This window comes from Canis aureus, chromosome 36 (assembly GCF_053574225.1).
Source record: "Canis aureus isolate CA01 chromosome 36, VMU_Caureus_v.1.0, whole genome shotgun sequence".
NCBI lineage: Eukaryota > Metazoa > Chordata > Mammalia > Carnivora > Canidae > Canis > Canis aureus.
The window spans coordinates 21105111-21127949 of NC_135646.1; the positions used below are offsets into that span (position 1 = coordinate 21105111).

Genomic DNA, 22839 nt, shown 5'->3' on the forward strand with positions numbered 1-22839 from the left:
GAAAAACATTTAAAGCAATTAGAAAAGGAAGTCAATGGGTGATAACAGATGTTGCTTACTGATAATCCAGAGTGAATACTGTGACACAAACAACACATTTGCAAATGAAAACAATGAAGCATTCTAAAGGATCATAGGTATCTACTAATTAAAATGAATTGCATTTATGAAGCATTTAAAAAGAGAGACAAATGTGTAGGTTACTTAATCTAGACTAAGGAACACGCTTAAAAACCACTCACCCACTGTAGTGTTTCCCATTATGAGGGGGGCTTCAGGGAAATTGGCTTTCAGTTCCAGAAGGTCGTTGAGGGTCACAGGGGCAATCCAGGTAGTCCTCTCCCCTTGGAAGGTCAGTCTTCTCTTGTTTGGATCTTCTGCCATTCTCTGCAGAGAAACAAAACCAATAGCCTTTTGAGGAAGGTTGCTGAGCTACATGCCATGAGTATATCCACTGCTCCGGTTGTCCAAATGGCCCGATGGGTCATTTTAATTTTCTGGGATTTACCTTGGGAAAAGGTGGCCTATTTGAAACTACTTAGATTGATAAGATTCACATGGGCATCACTGAGTAAACATCATAATAGGTATCTGTCCATCAACAACTGCATGTAGAGTAGAGCAAACTCCATCTATATTTGTGAAGTGAGTGTCTGAAGAGGACGCATCATGGTATAGTGAAAGTGTCTTAATCTGCAGGCTTCTTGTTCTAGTTCTGCCCTAACAGTGACTCAAAGGGGCCTCATCTTTGGGAATTAGGTGTTTTGGTATGACAAAAATTGCTTATGGCAAAATTATCCTTGAAAAACCTCTTAAATCATTTACCAGGCATAGTGTAAATCATTTTTTTAAACGACTCTCTCTTTACACATACATACGTATATATGTCATGTGTATGTGTATACTCTTTAAATAGTGAGTCCAAGTTCCCACAGGCAGAGGGCTGTGTGGGGACTGTGACCTTCTAGGGAGCCAGTAGAATCATATCCCCCATCTCATGTTCTCTTCTGCGCATAGAGTCATGGAATAGAATGATGAGCATACACACACCATTTATATTCTTCTCTCTCTATTTCTCCCCACTGAGTTGGGATCACAGAGGCTAATATAAGAATAGTGTAATTCCATTATGATAAGTATCATTTTACAAAATATCTTTTTTTTTTTTTTTTTTTTTTACAAAATATCTTTAATATATCTCACAGTGTAGGTGTGTGACCTTGAGTAAGTTACCTATACTCTCTGAGCTCAGGATCTTCAACTGAAGAGGTGAACCAAAGCATATCTGAGGTCCTGGCAGTACCACTCTTCTAAGCTATCTGCTTGAAGTTACTTATAGTGGAACCGAACAAATTCATAACAATGGTTTATTGCATTGGACACACTTCCAGCTTTTAATATCTAAAATTCATAATTTCATAGCATACTGCAAAAAGGCTTGTACCACGTCATGTTATGAGACAACAAAAGTAAAGCATCTTACTATTAGTTCAGGAGGGAATATAGGTTCCTGGGATGGATCCAAGGGCTGGAATTCATCTTCATTATACAGTTTGGTACATATCTCAACAAAACAAAACAAAAAATACAAATGGAACTTCAGCGTTACTGAAAAACATACAAGAATTTCTAAATGTGAGACTTCAGAGTCAGGGCCATACTTCTGACACCCCGGACACAAAATGCAGGTGCCAGAGCCACAGAGTACCCCTGAATAGAATTTTGCCCACCCTTAGAGGACTGTAATGGTTTCCTGGGCAGATTTACTGGACTCTGGGCTTCCTCCTTTGGCATCAGGAATTAGGTTTTAAGCTTCTGTCCTGGGTCTCAGGTATTATTAACAGATATTTATTTGCCATGAGCATGAAGATGCTTACATCTCTACTACTTGTGGGGAGGGGTGGTGGTAAACCAGATTAAGGCACAGAAAGTTGTAATGCTTCTGAAGGGAAATGCTTTGTGGTGATTGGTCTCATGAAAGTCACTAGCCTGCTAATTTTTGAAGTGTTTTAAGACTCTTTACTCCCTGAATACTCTTCCTTTTACTTTACTCACTGAAAAGAACAGGAAATGAATGCACTTGGATTTATGTGGGTATTTTTCAGGCTATCCTAACTGAAGTGGAACACCAGATACTTACTTTTTCCTGTCTATTTACAAAAGACCTCTCTTCTTGATCCATGCAACATTTTCCTGAACTTTTCATTCCACAAACAGTTGATTCCTTTTAAGGTAATACAAGAATTTAGAACAAATTAGTTGGTTAATTCTTAAAACATCAACCCTAGTACTTGCAGTCCCCAGGCCCTACAGAAGCTATGGAAGAAGTAACAGAGCATGTCCTTGTCTTCAAGGGCTCTGTAATGGGGTGGAGTGGAGAACTAGCTCTTCCATCACTGAACAATTAGGGAAAATTACAGGGAGCCTGTAACCATGCTATGATAGTCTTGTTAATGTATCACTCAAATCTCAGGGGATCGTGAAGGAGATCAGACGAGGATGGGCTCAGAGAGCCAAGGCTTCCACTACAGTGAGGTAAATGGAGGAGTTAACAAGGTGATAATTTAAAAAACAAACAAACAAAAAAAGGCTTTTCTTTAATCATAAGAGTGATATACCATGTATCTTTAATGAAGTCCTAGGAAGGCAAACTGCCTTTCAGACCTTCTTTCTCTCTTTCTCCCTTCCTTCCTTCCTTCCTTCCTTCCTTCCTTCCTTCCTTCCTTCCTTCCTTCCTTCCTTTCTTTCTTCCTTCTTTCTTTCTTTCTTTCTTTCTTTCTTTCTTTCTTTCTTTCTTTCTCTCTCTCTCTCTTTCTTTTTCTCTCTCTTTCCTTCCTTCCTTCTTCTTTCTTTCTTCTTTCTTTCTTTCTTTCTTTCTTTCTTTCTTTCTTTCTTTCTTCTTTCTCTCTTTCTTTCTTTCTTTCTTTCTTTCTTTCTTTCTTTCTTTCCTCTCTCTTTCTTTTCTTTTCTTTTCTTTTTCAAGATTTTATTTATTTATTCCTGAGAGACACGCAGAGAGAGGCAGAGACATAGGCAGAGGGAGAAGCAGGCTCCCTGTGGGGAGCCTGATGTGGGACTCAATCCCAGGACCTTGGAATCACAACCCGAGCCAAAGGCAGAAGCTCAACCATTGAGCCACCCAGGTGCTTCCACTTAAGACTTTCTATACACAAAAATAAACTGAAAACCTGAGTTTTATTTGGGTGTTATTGGAGCTATTCTGAATTTTTTTGATGATTCAAGTCCCAACCATTTTTAAGTCCCAAACCCATTCATAATGGGTTACCGTATACTTTACTTCTTAGGAAAGTGGTTACCTTAATTTTCAGGACACTTCATGCAGACCCAAAGTAATGTTTTTGGCTTGAATTCACTGGTCAGTTACTGCAACTCTAGCTAATTATTTTCATTCTTGTTTATCCTTTTCACGTGTAGGCACAACCCAAGGCTTTGGTGTGCTTTGGAGACCTATGGTTTGACTTTGTACATGGAGTCAAGGAAGCCTGGGTTCCAGTTCTTGCTTTAACACATAGTAACTGGGTTCAGTGTTTTAAATTAGGAAAATAAAACCCCTCCCAACCAGGTCTGTTTGATGTAAGTATGCAAAAGATATGCACAGTATCTGATACATAGGAAGTGCTGCAGAAGTGGTGGCTGGTATTTTTACCTGTAAGGAATTTTCTACAGACTTAAGAATGGATTTGGATTTTGAGAGAAGGAGGTGCACAATAAAGGAACAGATGGTAAATGGCTGAATGTGGGAACTCACGGGAGTGAGATAAAGATACCTATCTTTGTATAATAGTTAGATTTGGTCACCAGGAAAGTAATCACATAATACTAAGTTGAATCATGAATCATATGAAGTTGCTGTTTTTGTGAGTTACAATGGTGGAAGACTGATTCATATGGTTCGACATGAATGGTATCTTACCCAGGATTTCAAAATAGCTGTAGTTTGTAAAGCTTTTTAGATTCTTCATTATTGGCCTAAAAGTAGATTTTTTTTCAAGAGATTTTTTGGTATTTGGAATTAACTTATATACCTTGAGTTGTTTTTGGTCAACCAAAATTGTATAAAATTAATTTTTACCATAAAATATGGGTGCTAGAAACCCATGATAACTAAAACGTGGTATTTCACGTTCTGAAACTTGATATATCTCAAAACTACAGCTTCCCCCACCCCGTGCCATACACTAAATCATTCTTTTCCAATTTCTTTCATCCTGTCTGGTTCCTTAATCTTTTAACTTTGAGGATGACTTGGATTTCTTCCTGATTGTATCCTTTACTGTCTGGAGGTTATGATTCTGGCAATCCCCTTGCTGAAAGTTACCTTTCATATCTGCCACACTGGTCTAGGTCCTCACTCCCTCATTCATGGGAGACTGCACTAGCCCAAGCCCTCATCCCTTTTTAAGCTTATCCTTCTTAGCAGATGCCAAGAATTTTCCCTTTGAAATACCGTTTCCATGTTACTCCCAGCTTGAGAACAGACAATGACCATACATTGGTTATCAACTTTCAGTCTAAATTCCTTAGCCCAGAATAATATCTTTTTACTCCCTGCATTAGGCCACATCAGTTTCCTAGTGAACAGTGGACATCCTTCATTTTCCTACTTCCATGCATTTTCTTACCTGGAATTTTCTACTGGCTTCTCTTCACCCATTCATTTCTATCACTTCTTTTAAGACCTAGCTCAAAATTCCCCTTCTCCAATGTTTCCTTTGTGCCTCCCTTCCTGCTCTTTAATTCTCTTTAATCTACCACGTTCTTTTAAAACTGATACATATGGCATAGAGAATACACTGAACTTTAAATACCTTGCTTTTCAATTATGCTTTTATTATTTCTTAGTCTATATATTTTTCTTTTTTTTATTTTTTTTTATATTTTTATTTTTTTTTATTTATGATAGTCACAGAGAGAGAGAGAGAGGCAGAGACACAGGCAGAGGGAGAAGCAGGCTCCATGCACCGGGAGCCCGACGTGGGATTCGATCCCGGGTCTCCAGGATCACGCCCTGGGCCAAAGGCAGGTGCCAAACCGCTGCGCCACCCAGGGATCCCTATTTTTCTTTAAAATGTCTATAGTCGGGATCCCTGGGTGGCGCAGCGGTTTGGCACCTGCCTTTGGCCCAGGGCGTGATCCTGGAGACCCGGGATCGAATCCCACGTTGGGCTCCCGGTGCATGGAGCCTGCCTGCTTCTGCCTCTCTCTCTCTCTCTCTCTCTCTCTGATGTGACTATCATAAATAAAAAAAAAATGTCTATAGTCTTAGTCTATTAATCTAAAATAATAGAGACTATTTCTTAGTAGAGTTTGCATTTCTTGAAGTCATGTTACCATATACTTTACTTCTTAGGAAAGTGCTTAATTTAGGGCTATAAATAAGACACATGCTAAAGGTTTATTTAAAAAATACCAACAGTGGCATTCAACAACTTTCAATGGTTAGAAAGGTCAACATAGGGGTACCTGGGTGGCTCAGTTTTTAAGCCTCTGCTTTTGGCTCAGGTCATGATCCTGGGGTCCTCGGATCAAGCCCCACATCAGGTTCCCTGCTCTGCAGGGAGACTGCTTCTCCCTCTCCCTTTAATGTGTGCTCTCTCTCTCTCAAATAAATAAATGAAATCTTTAAGAAAAAAAGGTCAACATGAGGGTATTTTAGAAACAAATGAATGCAATAGATGATTTTATGCAAATGTATATTAAGGTATTAAGTCAACTGAAAAATTTTTTTTATTTTAACTTACCCTACAGAAAGTTTTTCCACTTTCTACAATTGTTCGGTATCCAGTACAGCGGCACAAGTTACCTGATTAAGAAGAGACAAATTTTGGGGCGCCTGGGTGGCTTAGTTGGTTAAGTATCTGCATTTGGTTCAAGTCATGATCCTCAGGTCCTGGGATGGGCCCCGCATCTTTATTGTTGACATCATCTAAGTGTTCCCTGCTCAGTGGGGAGTCTGCCTCTCCCTCCCCCTTTGCTCCTCCCTCAGGGTTGTATGTGCTCTCTCTCAAATAAATTTAAAAAAAAAAATTTTTTTAAAAGAGGTCAACTTTTAAGGAATGATAATGAAATATATTGCTTATTTGTGCTTCATTTTTTCAGTGAAATAGCTCTATTAGTAATTAGATTCTTTTTTTTTTTCTCTTGGGAACAGATATTCTTACAAAAAAAAATCTTGTGATTACATTTTCTTCCTGAAATATCACAAAGGTTTCCATAATTTTTTCAATCAACTCTTCCTGCCTTATTTCCTAGGCCTGTCCTAACTCATGTAACCCTGCCCCTCCCATAACATCTCATATGTGTCTATTTGCTAAGCTTTTCTTACATGGTCTTTTCTCTCTCCCATGTTTTCTTAGGGAGAGTGTATCCATTTTTCAAGGCCCTTTTAATTTAAAAGGCCCATCCCCCTTTTACATGGGGTCTACTCTGACACCCCAGCCAGAGCTGTACCACTCACTGTCTGGATCCATCTGCTGATAGGCCTATCATCAACTATGTTGGAGTAGAGTCATTTATGTACTTGCTTCATCTCCCTCAATGGATCTTAAGTTCCTAGAGAAGGCGATGAGTGTCTTGGATGTTCATGAACCCTCCCAGGACAGAACAATAGGTGTTCAATAAGTACCTGGCATTCTTTTAATCAGTTAATATTTCCTTTTTTTAAAAAAAAGGATTTTATTAATTTATTCATGAGAGACACAGAGAGAGGGAGGCAGAGACACAGGCAGAGGGAAATGCAGGCTCCATGCAGGGAGCCCCATGTGGGACTTGATCCTGGGTCTCCAGGACCACGCCCTGGGCTGAAGGCGGCTCTAAATTGCTGAGCCACCTGGGCTGCTCTTAATCAGTCAATATTTCCAAAGCATGGTGGAAAAGGTGAGGAAAAGTCTGTCTTTTTACAAAGTATATTCAAATTTTGCAGCCAGTATAAATGATATTTATGAGGAGGTTTTAATAACATGGAAAAGCTCTTATGTTATACTGTTAAAATTGTATAAACAATATAAGTTCATATATAGTAGCCACAAGTATTTAAAATAAGAAAACAAAAACTATGCATAGAAAAGACTGAAAGGAAACAGAAGTATCTGATTGTGATTGTTTCCTGAGGGTAGAAATATGAATGAGTTTTTCCCTTTTAATTTTTTTTTGCATTTTTCATAATAGGAATACGTTATTTTTATAGTAAAAATAAATATAAAATTATTATGTTTAAATGCAGTTTAACAATTTCAGAAGCAAAATAAATGTGTGGATTGGGTAGATTTAAACATCCAGAAGTGTAAAAGCTTGATGCCAGTGAGTCATGCGGAAACTTGGTTAATAGGTATACTCCTTTGTTTTTGTTTTTAGAACAAGAATAGTTTAGAAAGAAACTACATGCTCAAGAATGGATTCAGATTCCATAATCTATCTTTCCTTTTGCTAAGAAGAAAGAATATAGAAGTGTGTGAATTAAGTCTCCCTTTGGAGTCGAGGAAAGGAGCTGAAAGGTCTAAAACATAACTACATGGCATGATATATAAGTATTTAAGAGGCAATGGACACCTTTTCTCTGATAAACTATAAGCAAACATTATAGGCTAGAGAGAGCTAGTATCAGAGTTTTTTGTTTTGTTTTCTTGGCTACACAACCGAATGGCAAGTCTACAAGCCCTATGAAAGTCTCACCAAAAGAATGCTAATAGTGCCCACTGTAGAGATTCTTCTGATTCTAAGGGAAAAAAATAGATGAAATTAAAAAAATTCTTTTCCCTTAGTCTTGAAGAGAAAGACAAGATTAAATGAAGTGGTGATATATATCAGTTGACCATTTTAGAATGTTATGTGCCATAACATTACTTTAAATTTTATTTTATGTTATTGTTTCCCTTAAAAATACGAACATGAAGGTCGTCAGTGTGGCTAGCATTTATAATTCTAGAAAGAGTTCAAGTAAATGGATTGTGAACCAAAATATGTTCTCCAAATTATCCACACCCCGCATAATACTTCATCAATTTAGCCAAACTTTTAGCACCATCCCCTTATGGTTGTTATGTGAATTATTGGCACAGAATCTGGGAGGAAATAACCCATCTAAGACTGTGTATATGAAAAAAGCCCCCAAACAACAAGTAAGGCAAATCATAGGATCTCTGCTTTTTTAAGCTATCAATTCCTCATCAGTATGGCTTATTTCATTGAATAAAGATTATCCATTTGGCCTGGGTTAAAATGATAATTGAAATCATAGGCCAAAATTTTAGAAGTACTTTATATAAAACTGAAAAATTTTAAGTGAAGAATTTTTTGAGAAACAAGGGAAAATATTAGAGAATTTTTATATACCACTTATCATAAAATTTAAGTTGCATATTTTACTTTGTTTTAGTCTACATCTTTTCATCATAATACTGAATTTCTGTCTAAGACTATCTGCTGAAAGGGACAAAGAGCTTTCTTGTAATATTTAGAAGTTTACTTTCACAGCTTTCTTCTAAGAACTAGGGGACAATTACCTTGAAAGTGGGTGTGTTTGTTACAAAAAACTTCATTTGTTAACATGCTTTTTTTTTTTTTTTGAAAATTGTGTTTATTCATATAAATTTGATAGTTATTTCATTTTAGGAGACTGAGTTGCTCACTAAGTTACTTGTGATAACTAGCTGCTGCCCTTGACTTCCTAATCCAACCAGAACATAAAAAGTAAAGTATCTGAAAGTCTATCCAATCTATAAAAGTAAGTGTAGTAGGTAGAGTTAGCGAATGACTCTAACAGACTAACTTAAGAATAACAACAAAATCTCATTCTTCCACACTACCCAAATTTCCACATTTGGAAAAGATAATATTATAAGTCTTAGAAAGAGCCTATTTGAATGCTTTTGTAGAGTGACACTGGGATCCATTAAGGAAGAAAGCTTTGTGATGAAACCAATATTGTCCCAGTTCTTGGCACCACTGCTTACAAAAGGAAGACAATACTTCCTGGAAAGTATTAAAGGTACTAAAGAAGTCTTCATGTTAGCCAAGTGCCTGGAACCTCAAAGTGTGCCATATTGTCTCTCCGTGGGCTGGGATTTCCTGTCCTAGTTACTCAGGCACTTCCCACCCTGGGCCCTGCCTACAGAAGACCAAGAAGGCTCACCTCCAAGGGCTTTGGTTATCTGCTCCGGGGTTGGCTCTGGGTGGTTTCTCAGCAGTGTGTAGATGGACATCACCATCCCTGGGCTACAGAAGCCACACTGTGTGCCATGACACTTGGCCAGTCTTTCCTGGGAGGAAATAATACATTATTTATGCTTCAAACCTCATGTTTCCCTGCCTTGGGCACCAGAAAGGTCTGCAGCTTATTTATTTAGCTTTCCAGAAACGAGTGCAGGGTAAAGGATGTCATGCTAGAAGAAAAATATTTCTATTTCTTGAAAATATTTCTATTTTTAAAAGTTGTTTTTTTCTTCCCTCAAGAAAAGCCTAGTGGCAGGAATTAATTAAGTGACTGCAATCTCTAGACTCTGATTTCTTTATCTGTGAAATAGGTAATGTGGCTTAGGGAATAAGTAAAATGCCTTGGAGCCCCGCTCCTGTGAGTTTCAGTCCTTACTATACCCTAGTAACTGTGTGACTGTGGTGGTTTACTTGACTTTTCTTCATCTTTAAAATTAGAATAATAACAGTATCTACTCTACAGGATGGTTATGAAAATAAATGATTGAATATATGCAAATCATTTAGCAGTCTCTGGCAAGTCATTTTCATCCCCATCTATATTATAGAATTTCTGATGCACTAAATGACAAAAATCTATATAAATGACTAGAAAATTATAAAGTGTAACTTATTAGCATGTACCAATCATGTATTTAATTTATGCACATTCAATTTTTATGCATTTAAACACAATAACAAAACAATAAAAAACAGGTGGGAAACATGACTCTGGGGGTCTCTCTTGTGTTTCTTTTCCATGTGTCTCTCAGAGGTTACTCAACTGCCTGGCTTGAGTGTGCTTCAAATGTTTTTAAATAAACATTTTTCAAATAGCATAACCCCAAGATGAAAGCCAAATACTTGATCTGTAGCTCAAATGAAAGGACAGATAATGTTCTAATGTTAGAGGGAAATATGGCTATATTGGATTTATTGCTAGATGGCAAGTTGCTTCAGATGTGGTGTATAAATGTGGCTGTAAATGTGATGGTACATGTTTAGCAACCGAATCTCTGGGGAAAAAGTGCTAATTTGTAGCTTCTATCAATTTTAGAAGTATAAAGTGTCCTTCTTTTAATTTAGGGTAAGGATGTGTCTGTGAAGTTAAGATATATTAAAACTGTCCAAAATCCATAAAGAACTTATCAAACTCAACACCCAAAGAACAAATAATCCAATCAAGAAATGGGCAGAAGACATGAACAGACATGTCAAAGAAGACATACAAATGGCCAACAGACACATGAAAAAATGCCCCACATTACTCAGCACCAGGGAAATACACATCAAAACCACAATGAGATACCACCTCACACCAGTCAGAATGGCTAAAATGAACAAGTCAGGAAATGACAGATGTTGGTGAGGATGCGGAGAAAAGGGAACCCTCTTATACTGTTAGTGGGAATGCAAGCTGGTGCAGTCACTTTAGAAAACAGTATGGATGTTCCTCAAAAAGTTGAAAATAGAGCTACCTTATGACCCAAAAATTGCACTACTGGTTATTTACTCCAAAGATACAAATGTAGTGATCTGAAGGGCACCTGCACCCCAATGACAGATGTTGGTGAGGATGCGGAGAAAAGGGAACCCTCTTACACTGTTAGTGGGAATGCAAGCTGGTGCAGCCACTTTAGAAAACAGTATGGATGTTCCTCAAAAAGTTGAAAATAGAGCTACCTTATGACCCAAAAATTGCACTACTGGGTATTTACTCCAAAGATACAAATGTAGTGATCTGAAGGGCACCTGCACCCCAATGACAGATGCTGGTGAGGATGCGGAGAAAAGGGAACCCTCTTACACTGTTAGTGGGAATGCAAGCTGGTGCAGCCACTTTAGAAAACAGTATGGATGTTCCTCGAAAAGTTGAAAATAGAGCTACCTTATGACCCAAAAATTGCACTACTGGGTATTTACTCCAAAGATACAAATGTAGTGATCTGAAGGGCACCTGCACCCCAATGTTTATAGCAGCAATGTTCACAATAGCCAGACAATGGAAAGAGCTCAGATGTTCATCAACAGATGAATGGATACAGAAGATGTGGCGTATATATACAATGGAATACTACTCAGCCATCAAAAAATGAAATCTTGCCATTTGCAATGATGTGGTTGTAACTAGAGGATATTATGCTCAGTGAAATAAGTCTATCAGAGAAAGACATTATCATATGATCTCACTCATGTGGAATTTAAGAAACAAAACAGAAGATCATAGGGGAAGAGAGGAAAAAATAAAACAAAATGAAATCAGAGAGAGACAAACCATAAGAGACTGTGAATCATAGGAAACAAACTGAGTGTCACTAGAGGGGAGCGGGATGGGGGATGGAGTAACTGGGTGCTAAACATTAAGGAGAGAATGTGATGTGATGAGCACTGGGTATTACGTAAGACTGATGAATCACTGACCTCTATCTCTGAAACCAATAATACATAATTTGTTAATTACTTGAATTTAAATAAAATTAAAAAAAAGATATATTAAAACCAATGAAGGAATCTTGGTTTACACATCAGTCTCTATAAAGAACCTCAGCTATGAAGCACTGAATATGGCAAAATGAAAATTTATAAGCACAAAGGATTTCAAAGCTGGTGACCTAATTGGAGTACAATAGACTATGTGGGGGTGCCTATACAAACATCTGTTCCAGTCCATTACATTCTTACCTGCACGGGATGAATCCTGGTGTTGATGCTTCCTACACCTTCCACTGTTGTGACAGCAGCTCCATACAGAGAGCAGATGGGCACCAAGCATGCTGTCACTGGATAGTGGCTGTGATGGATATTTGTAAAGAGAATACACTGGAATCATAGGGAAGTGAGAAATATCATTCAGGGAGTCCAGGAAAGTCACAGACTATATTTCCCTGAAAATATAGAGAATGCTAGATAAAAGCCCATGGAATTCTAAAAGTTACTAGGAAAGAAATTACATATGGCTGGCATCAAATGGTAGAGAGGAATGGAGAAAAAGAATAATGAAGATTTTTGTCTAAGACCTCTAAAAGACTCTCATTCTTTATTATTTGTTATTCTAGGGAAAGGAAACCTTTTACTCTTCAGACAACACACTAATTTATATAAACTCCACCATGGGGTAGTTTAGCCCATTTGATTTTCAACCATGTGCAGCTTTTAAATACAGACACTCTGCTTGCATGCTAGTCCAATTAAATTAGAGTCTGCGGGGGGGTGGGGGCTCACTTCATTGCTTTTTGAAGCTCCTCAGCCAGTTCTAATGTATGGTCATGTGTGGAAGCCACCCATTTATGCCCTTGTCTTGACCATCTTTCCCATAGTAGAGTTTGTATTAATAACAAAGTGGACGTGGTTAGCAACAGATTCTCATCTCATTGGTTAGCAATGGGGTCCAGACCTCATTAGTCCAATTTAGCTCTTTATTCCCGTCCGACTAAGTCCTATTCTCTTTCAGGCATGGGAAATTATCCTTCTCCCAGGAAATTTTTCCTTTATTCTCCTACCCCAGAAGACAGTAAGCATGTTGTTCTTCTGAAAAGACAGGGGCGCTTGGGAGGCTCAGTCAGTAAGTGTTGGACTCCCGATTTTGGCTCAGGTCATTATCTTAGAGTGGTGAGATGGAGTCTTGTGTCTGGCTCTGCACTCAGCATGGAATCTGCTTGACATTCTCTGTCTGCCCCTCCCCTGCCTGCACCCTTGCTTTCTCTAAAAATATATAAGTAAATCTTAAAAAAAAAAAAAAAAAAAAAAAGAGTGCTGCTCTTGGCTCCACCAGCCCTTTGAATGGTCAAAGGTGTTTGGAAACCACCCAGCTGCCTGATGGGAGACCCTAAGAGAGTGCTCGGTGTATAGAGAAAGAATGTACAACAGATAAATTTTTGTTTTTTTGTATCCTCTAAGTACCCCCCCCCCCACGTTTATTTCCTCTTAATCTCAACCCACTCTCTTCTTTTTTCTCTTCCAGTGTTCATTGTTCAGTCTTACCTTTCTACCTCATCTGGAAAATAGAAGCTTGAGCCCCATCTACTCCCAGCCCACTGCTTCTCACCCAGTGTTGCAGTCACTCCCCTGTGTTCTAGGCCAGGAGGGCAGGAATCCTTTCTCTTACTCCCCTGGGCTCTGACTCCTATTTATTCTTCTCTCCTCATGGACCTGCTCCATACTGATAGTCCTCCTAACCACTTCCTTTCTATAGTCTTATTCCCCTAAATTCCCTTGAATTTAAAAGTAAATTCAAGTCCCTGCATGGAGCCTGCTTCTCCCTCTCCCTCTGCCTATGTCTCTGCCTCTCTCTTTCTCTGTGTCTCTCATGAATACATAAATCAAATCTTAAAAAAAAAATAAAAGTAAGTTCAAGTGTTTGCTGCTGCTACACAAAACAAAACAAAACCCAGTGTCTCTCTCCAGCTGCTGGCCCATCTTTTTTTTTCCCTTTCTTGGTCAAGTTTCTTCAAAAGCTGTCCACAACTATCTGGCCCTTCAGCCATTCCTGTGCCATCTGTACCTCATCCTCCAGCCTTGGAGGATGCTGACCTCCAAGAGCAATCTGACCTTGCTCCAGGAGCAATCTAATGGCACTGGGTTACTCCCTGGTGTTTCATACTATTGACCACTTCTACTTTCTTGGAACAGTCTCCTCTCGTTGTTGCTCCTTCAATTCTGATTACATCCTCTTCCTCTCCTTTGTGAGGTGTCTTTCTTTGTACATTTCCCCGTCTGTTGTTCTACAATGTCCTGCACTCATAAGCTCTTCTGTACTGTGCTACATTCCAGGTGGCCCAGGGCTGAAAACCTGCCTTCATCACCAACCAGCCCACAGGATCTTATTTAACTTTCTTTGCCTTGGTTTCCTCTTTTCTCAATGTGAGTGGTAGTAATGACTATCTCAAAGTTGCTTTGGGGATTAAACATGATACTATATGTAAGCTACTTTGAATACTGCCTGGCATATAGTAAGCATTCAAAAAATGTTAGCTATTTTTATTACCACTCTTTATATTGATAGCTGCCAGTGAGTTATAGCTCCAGATGAGACCTCTTCTCTGAGTGATAGGACTGTCTATCTAGATGCCTGTGCACAATCCCTCCTGGGTGTTCCGTAATTACTCCAGTGTGATGTGTCCAAAGCTAAACTTAACTGTTTTCCCTTCCTCTGCCTCTCCTCTCCCAAGTTCCCTAATTTGTGGACAGTAACACCCAGTGACGTAAGACAAGAACTTGGAATCATGCCAGACAACTCCCATGTCATCACTTTGAATCATAGTGAGCAAATTTGCATTTTAGGCCAAGGTGATTAGAGACCTCGTTCAGCCCTTCCAGGCAAATCATTCTTCTTAGTCAAATTCCTATGTCAAAGCTCTAACTCTTCTACCAGGAAAATGTATCACTACTTTGTGTCTAAGCCATTCTTGACCGATTCCCTACTCTGAAATCTCTTGCTTGAAAGCAAAGAAGTATTTGTATAGCAATAGAGAATATGGCCCTGAGAGATTGGCACACAGAACACATATACTCCGATGGAATTGAACTCCATGGGAAAGATCTGGAGCTCAGGAAGTTGCAGGGTGAGCAGGCCTGGAGGTGGTGTGACTGTGATAACCACCTGGAAAGAACAGAAGGGAGTGCCTGTGGACAGGAAAAGTAGGAGGCTAGGTGTCCTTCCCAGATGTGCCTAGGGCAGGGCTTGGCCCAACACAAAGGATACTGGATCTTCTTGGTCTTGGGGTTGTATCTTGATACCATAACAGTACAGGCGCCGCAGCCTCCTCCCCCACAGCTATACTTGGTGCCTGTGAGACAGACTGGAAGGAGGGGAGTCAAGGAAAAAGACAGGCACAGGCCACTTGGCTTTTTACTCTGTTCTTCCTCAGATACTGATAACAAGTAATAGGTTTTCTTGAGTCTTACTGAGGTTTCTTGTTTAAAGAGTTGTTCCATTTTTTTGCATATAAATGAGCTCACTGATGAAAGGTGAGAAATCCTTACAGACTCACACTGCCTTATCTGAAACCCTAGAGGCTGGATGCATTTCTGATGTAAAAATTTCCTTATTTTACAAAGGTAATAAGATCCGCATTCCCGAGTGGGGCTAGGGCAGCACCTGGTAATCAAACACATTAGCATATCTGCATGAACCATAAAGATATTCCCACTAAGTGGGAAACAGAAAGACTACCAAGGGCTTTGTGGTGATCAGGGTTTCCATCCAAATGAGGTATGAAAGGGCTTTTGAATTTAGAGTTGTAGACAATGGGTCACTGTGGGGTTGGTGGGAAGCAGTGCATGGGCAACAACTTAGAAAACTGTCTCTGGGAGGTTTAACTTGCCCTGTTCAGCAATGTATGCATTTACCTTTTTATTGGATTAGAGGATATTAATTTAATAACCACAGCTCCTGAACTGGTAATGTCAACAGGCACCCTGTACCCTTCCCCTTTAAGATGTTTGCGTGTTTTCATAAAGAGAGAATAAATAATATAAGTAAATCTCCTGCTTCAGGTTCTATAAGAATCTACTGGAATTTTGGGGACCTTTTCTGGGTAAAGTTTAAAAAGGATTTCATGGGTCGAAGTCATAATTGGCTTGGGCAGAGGTTAATCTAATTTCACCTTGGAAATTGCTGTCCACAAAGAGATATATCTGGTCAAGATACCCCTGAGGTAAAGAGCTGAGAGATTCTCTGCAGAGGTCCAGAGAGGCTGCACATCTCCCTCCTCTGTTCTTTTGTCCCCAGTCTGTGCCAGCTCTTCCTGCTCAAGCAAGTCAAGCTTTCCACCTCTAGGCAGGGGCTCACCGTCAAGTAGGTAATAACGTGCCATTGAACAGAGCAGAAAAGGAAAAGAAACTCTTTCTTTGTGCCTTTGGAGTCCATGAAATTTCCAAGTAAAGGAATCTAGTTGCTTTCTGACTCAATGACGGAAACTACTTTTCAGTTTTCACTGTGTCAGACCTTAAAATAGCTCTGTGACACAGACTTTCACATTGCCTTGAGTGAAAAGTGAAAAATGGATTCAACTAGTTGTTTTCTTCTCTAGTCACCAAACAACTAGTTTGATGGTTCCATTCTCCTCCTCCACCAGAAGCACCTGACTCAAACAGTTACTTACATATTCTGTTGACTCATCCTGAATCTCATCATTATGTAGGTTGCCAGATAAAATGTAGGATGTCCAGTTAAATCTGAATCTCAGATAAGAAACAGATGATATTGTGGTTTAAGTATGTCCCATGCATCAAATTCAAATTTAACTGGGTATATTATATTTCTATATGCTAAAGCTGGCAACCTAACATAGGTCAAATACAAACAATAATATATCAGAAGTTTAGTTTTTGGGCCTTTAAGCAGAAGAGTTTTCTCAGTATCTTCAAGATACACAGCTCTACTGCATACCCAGAAGAAGTTACCCTGATACTAGATACTAGCAGCCAATGTGTACAATTGACTCTGAAATTTCCACTGGGATCCCGTCTTTCATTAGTGAGCTATAGTCTCCCATTCCAGGCAAGGCATGTGACATTGGGGTCAAACTTGGTTCTTTGCCTCAAGGATCTCACTTCTCTCTCTTGCCACATCCTCCCACTACCACACACAACTCTTTATATCCACCAGAATAATCTTTTAGTTCTTCAAAAGTGCTACATTCTCTTGTTCCTGACTCTACCCCATGCTGTTGACTAGAATAGCTTCACCACCAAGCCTTCCGTTTGCCCACCAAATGCCTACTCAATCTTCATTTCTTCCGTCCCTCCCCAGGCCTGCTGTGAGTGTTTTGCCTGTGACCCCACAACATTACACTCATCACACTTGCTCTTTGCTTTTCCACTGGCTGTGTCCCTCTCTAGACCTAGGGCAGAGGTTGTTGTGTCTTCTAGCTTACACCTGAACACCTGGTGCTTGGTAAAATTTATTAGCTGAATCGAGAATTGTTTTGAGAACTACAAGAAGTATGGGCATGTGAACAGTGTGGGAAAACCAGGACAAAAGTTTAGGGAACCTCTGAGATATTCCATTTCCCCAGTTTTATCCCAGGACCAGGATTTCACAGAGATTAAGTAACTCTAAAATGACACACCCTCCTTGTTCCAAGTACGCTGTAGGCCATTCTCACTTTGTGGTGTATGGTTCCCCGGGTCAGAGCTTAAAACCAGGCTGGGATGTTTCCTTTGGAGAAAGTGATTTACAGGATCATTCCATTGCACATCTAGTGGGGCAGCTGGGATGGGTGAGGTGACTCAGTGGAGGCGATGACCTTGGGCAAGGAAGGAATAGAATGAGGAAGGGAGATGGGAATACTACTACAAACAAAGTTTGCTCTTTGTGTGACTGTTCCATCTTGGGATGGACGCCTAAGCCAGACTCCAAGTCAGTAGAGGATTGAGGTCTTGTGGGAATCTAAAGTTTGTATAATATTGGGGACCCATCTTAAGGGAAAAAAGACAAGACTATGAATACAAATTATGTACAAGACTTTGGAAAGGGCCATATGAATCCTGTGAAAACTGAAATAGGCTAGTGATGGTGTCTATGTGTGTGGATGCTGACTCTGGTAGAAAACCTGTGGTCACCCACAGATATCCATGAAAATTACCTACTTGAGAAACAAGTAAAAAATAAAGCCCTGACTCCATCCCAGAACTGTTGCATCTGTAATCAGAGATTGGGGCCTGGAAGTCTCAGGTGCATCTTATTTCTTCAGAATGACTTATTTATGATATTAGGCACCAGAAAGGAATGGACAGAGGAATCAGTGGGGAGATGGGGCAATGGGAGGCTGGGGTGATTCTGCCTAGGGCTGGCCCTGGCCATGCCTGCTTGGGAGTCCATGGGTTCTCAGCTTGCTCCTAATACATGTGAATCTGTTCATTTTAGGATGTCTAGAGAAAGCATGGTGACATGCAATGGATTCAGCAGTGATATCAAAGGGAGGAGGTAGGGTGTGCTGACTAAGAGTGAGATTGTGAGGCTGATAGACAGGAAGTAGCAGAACCAATGAGGGAGGCCTTCTTCTGTTTTCGATTTTGTTTTTTGTTTTTTCAGCTAGAAACCCAGGTACTGGAATAGTGAGTGAAACAGGATTTTAGGGGATGATAGTAGCTAGAGTCGTGAAATGTGGGGTTAGGAAACCAGATTGTAAGGGGTTATGTAGTGAGAGACAGAGTCTAGAGAGAAAATGAGGCATCAGGTGCACATAAGTTTGGTAAGGAAATAGCAGGGAGAAACGAAGTCATATTTTTAGATGGGTATGTTGAGGCCAAAAGACAGAAGTGGGGAAAGGAACTGAAGATCCCGAGGGGAGAGGATAACATTATCTAGTATACTGTGAATCCCCAGAGCCTGACATAGTGCCTGGCTCTCAGCAGATGTTCAAAAAAGCATATATAGTTTAATTTAGTATTTTGAGATATTTATAGTTTCATAGGAAGTTGCAAAAAAAAATACTGACAGTGACAATACCTGTCACCTTGCTGCCCACAAAGATGACATCCCACGTAGCTATAGTACAACATCAAAAGCAGGAAGTTGACATGGGTATCAGGTATCATGCTGACCACCAGACTAGAGAGCTTCTTCAGATTCCAGCATTTACACATACACGTGTACCATGTATGTACAGTTCTATGCAATCTTATCTCATAGAACTGTGTCACCCCTACCACAATCATGTGTGCTTCCCCTGTATAGTTACCTCCAAGCCCAAGAAATTCTTTCCTGAATATTTATTGCAGGTCTGTTGAAAGTATTGCAGGAGTAGGGAGTGAAAAAATGTCCAGATCAGGGGTGGAGACCTGAGAATGCACTAGCTCTATGTTAGAATTTTGAAATATATTTATAGAACCCTGTTTTCTCCAATAAGAATTATGAAAAGATTTAAGTGACAAGTCAGGGAAGCCCTCACGGGAAACTACTATCAGTGACATGTACCCCTGAGCAGGTGGCTGGGTGTTTTTACTTTAACACTCCTGAATATAAAACCATCATCTGGGGACCATGGGACTCAAAAGGCCACAAAGTTATTTCTGAAGTTAGCACACTCATGCTTCTTTTGGCTGATATTTGGATGATTCTTTTGGTCTTGCTCGGGTGAAAAATACGACAAATTAAGCATGAATCTCTCACTTTTGGATGCATTTTGTCAACTCCAACTAGACTCTACAAGTCAAACACAAGGGTATCTACCTTGAGCAAATACAGGGTGACCTTCTTTAGAAGTCTTAGCATGATCACTTTTTACCATCCAGTCCAGACTGATTACAGTAAAATATAAGGATATGGACTTTCCTCAGGTAGTACAGTAGGTTTACTTCAGGATCAGCATTCTTCTCTGTGACCTACATTGTGAAATGAGAAAAGGCATTTTAGGAGGGTAATACCAAACATGTATGGCAATTCTATATTGTTTTGGGGCCATGTTTTTGACAGATGGTAGCTTCACAGGGAAAAAATAACAACGGAAACCTAACACTTGGAGCCAATTTTAAAGAAATTACGGAGCATTATTTCAATGTCTCTGAATTTTCCAATATATATGACAATTATAAATTCTGGATTGCTTTTCCTTATAGTTACCCAGAAAGGGCCTATATGGGAAAACAGATATATAGATTCCAAAACTGACTCCGATAAACGTGACCGTAGGAAGTCATAGAAGAGGTTAACCAGAGATTTCTTTCCTTTTTTTTTTTTTTTTTAAGATTCTATTTATTTACTTATGAGAGACACAGACAGAGAGAGAGGTAGAGACATAGGCAGAGGGAGAAGCAGGCTTCACGCAAGGAGCCTGATGTGGGACTCGATCCCGGGACTCCAGGATCAAGACCTCAGCCAAAGGCAGACGCCCAACCTCTGAGCCACCCAGGCATCCCGCCAGAGATTTCTTAACGGAGTCATGGGAGGAGTATGTTATAAAGGGAGCCCCTCCTGTTCCCATACCCTGCTCCCAGCCCCCTACTGAAGTGGAGGTGCCACTATGCAGAGGAAGAGCAGAAGGGAGCACGAATCTAGCTCTGCCTCTCATGGTGCACTCCTGGCTCTTACTGCCAATAGACTGAGGCTGGCACATGAGATGGAAACGGTCTGCTCTCCTTGGCCCAGACAGTTCTTCTCCTAGGGATAGTCAGGCAAGCTTAGATCGGGAGAGAAACTTGCAAGGAAGCACAGCGATGAACCCAGACGCAAAGGACATTGTTCCACTAAAAGTGTTTTTACTTTTATCATCCCAGAAGAAGGCAACAAACCACATTATTCACATGCTGCCTCCTACTTCCCAAACTCCTTTACTCAGCCAGAGATGAGCCCATCACCCCTCCACTTGGAATCTTAATGTGAGGAGGAGGCTTAGTGGCATCTCAGAAACAAGGCGTTATAGTTAGATTTGCTTTAACACTCTAATTGTGTGGCCTTTGAAATTATTTCCAAAGGTGGGGACAAGATAGCGGGTAGGGAGTGACAGTGTGCAAGCCAGGACTACTGTAACTTCCTCCTGCTTCCCCTATAATGGGGGGAACACAGCCTGACGACACTACTCTATGCTATAAAGACATTGATATACCTGAGACAACATTCCAGGTAAATAGTGAAACTTCCCAACGACTTTAGCTGCCTGATGAGTACAACACTGATTTAATGCTGTCTCCTTCAATCACATGACATGGCCTCAGTTTCCAAAGGAAGAAAAAGAAGGGCAAGATTAGACTTTGGGGAATTAGTTAAAGGTTGCCAACTGCAATTCTGAGTTATCAAGTATACAGGACTCCCAGTCATTAAAAAAAAATTTCAGTAATCATATAAGAAATACTGGTCCTACCAAGAGCTGCACTCACAAAACTGTATGGGCACATCCTTTTTCCTCCAGTAATTTATAGACACTTAGGAAATAATGATCTTTTTAGTAAGTATATAAAAAGAGGAGAAACCTCACCAATAACTAGAGAGATGCAAGCAAAACCCCCGAAGATACCACACCCATTAAATTAGCAAAACTTAGGCAGTCTGATTAGAACAAGTTTGGCACATTAAAAATTGGCAAATTATCTACTGGCACCTGTCATGCAATGAATTATGGAAAAAGTAATTTGTGCAGGATTCTGGAAAGCTACCTGGCAGGACCTATGACACTGGCATCGTACAATATCACTTAAGAGATTCTCTTGCCAGTGTTGGTGAGGAGACACATCATAGGATGTTCACTGCAGCGTTTCTTAGGGGTAGTGGGGAATTGGAAGCATCCTATGTGTCTATCGTAGGGTCCTAGATAAATAGAATGAAGGATGTGTGCACCCTGGAGAATTACTAGGCAGAAGTAACAGGTTTTCAAAGAACAACTTGGATAAATCTCAAGAACAGTGGTGAGTCACAAAAGGGAATGTGTAAGTCACAATCGCATTTGTTAAGAACACACCCCCACACACGTACACTCATGCACGACACCATGCAGGCCAAATACTATATATTTCAAAGATATATCTATAATTCTAAATAGCCATATGGAAAATAGACGGGAAGGATATATAATTAAAATGCACAAGAGTGGATGCTTATGGGGGAAGGAGATAAAGAGAAGATAGGATATAAAAAGAACAAAAATGAAATAACATAAAGCAAAAGAGGAGACTTGTCCAGACTGTGATGATGGTGTGCCACTGCCAGATGAGTGTGCTTTGCTCAACTCTGTGCCCCTGGGTCTAAAGAAAGGAAAAACCACTACAAAAATAACAACAAAACCAGTTCCTTCAAAGAGGTATAGAACTTCCCCTTCTTTGGCCATCTGCAACTTGGCTTAGAAATTTCTAAGACAGTGAAGGGTAAAAACAACAAAATATCAGCTGTGATTTCAAAAGATTGGAGACCTGGAGAGGGAATAATCATTCTAATGTGATATTAAGGGAGAAATGATTTTATTCGCCAACAAGGGAAAAGCAGCAAAGCCCATTTTTCTCGTATTCAGAAAAGTTCTTAGCTTTTGAATGACTACAAATTGTTACTCAGCAATTATTTCTTTGATGTTCCAGTTGGCTTCAGGTCATTCAAGATCCTGGCCTACTGGTAAATATTATTGCTAAACCCAGACTTCTTCTTTGTTCTTTTTTTTCCCCCCTCTTAAGCTGTTGTTTAGTTCATAGGCTTCCTAAAAATGATGTTTTCCTGCTGTCTGACAGGCAAAAATCCCAAGAAATTTTGCCTTGATTAAAGTTGTGTTTCTTCCTTTAAGGAAGAATATCAGTAATCTAAAACAACTGAAGCTTAAGAAGCAAAAGCATTAACACCAAATTACTGTCCAAAGCAGTTTTTCATTTTAATACTTTACTAGTTTTTTTCTCTAATTGTTCCAAAGCACCTCAAACTTTTCACTTATTCCTCTTGCATATTAAAGTACAAGGTTGAGAACAACTGGCATAGGCTAAGCATTAGAGTTGCCACATCTCTTTGGAAGTGGAGAAGGTAGCTTACTTATTACTCCATATTTTAGACAGAGATGCTAACCTCTGAGTTAATTGCCAATGTGAGATTAAGGCAAAACAAAATCAAAATCATTCTTTGCTACTATTGTCCTCAATGTCATATATGCCTTCTATTAAAATAGCATTGGTGAACTCAAGTACAGCTAATATCCAAAAAAAGGGAGGGATGAC

General features: G+C 39.7%; 1 protein-coding gene across 4 annotated transcripts in view; it reads right to left on the reverse strand.

The window, feature by feature from the left end:
* LOC144306232 (aldehyde oxidase 4-like) overlaps window positions 1–22839 on the reverse strand; it is a 64525-nt gene that overhangs the window by 41058 nt on the left and 628 nt on the right. For 2 of the 4 annotated variants that reach the window (XM_077885671.1, XM_077885669.1), the window contains exons 2-9: window positions 19482–19539; window positions 14912–15008; window positions 11893–12001; window positions 9152–9278; window positions 5763–5824; window positions 2141–2224; window positions 1484–1564; window positions 243–387 (exon numbers count right to left, since the gene is read on the reverse strand). In XM_077885671.1, coding sequence (XP_077741797.1) covers window positions 243–387; window positions 1484–1564; window positions 2141–2224; window positions 5763–5824; window positions 9152–9278; window positions 11893–12001; window positions 14912–15008; window positions 19482–19539 — 763 coding nt within the window. Of the gene's footprint in view, window positions 1–242; window positions 388–1483; window positions 1565–2140; window positions 2225–5762; window positions 5825–9151; window positions 9279–11892; window positions 12031–14911; window positions 15009–19387; window positions 19540–20759; window positions 21580–22839 lie in introns of those variants that run through there. The other 2 variants (XM_077885670.1, XM_077885672.1) reach the window with 2 other exon arrangements.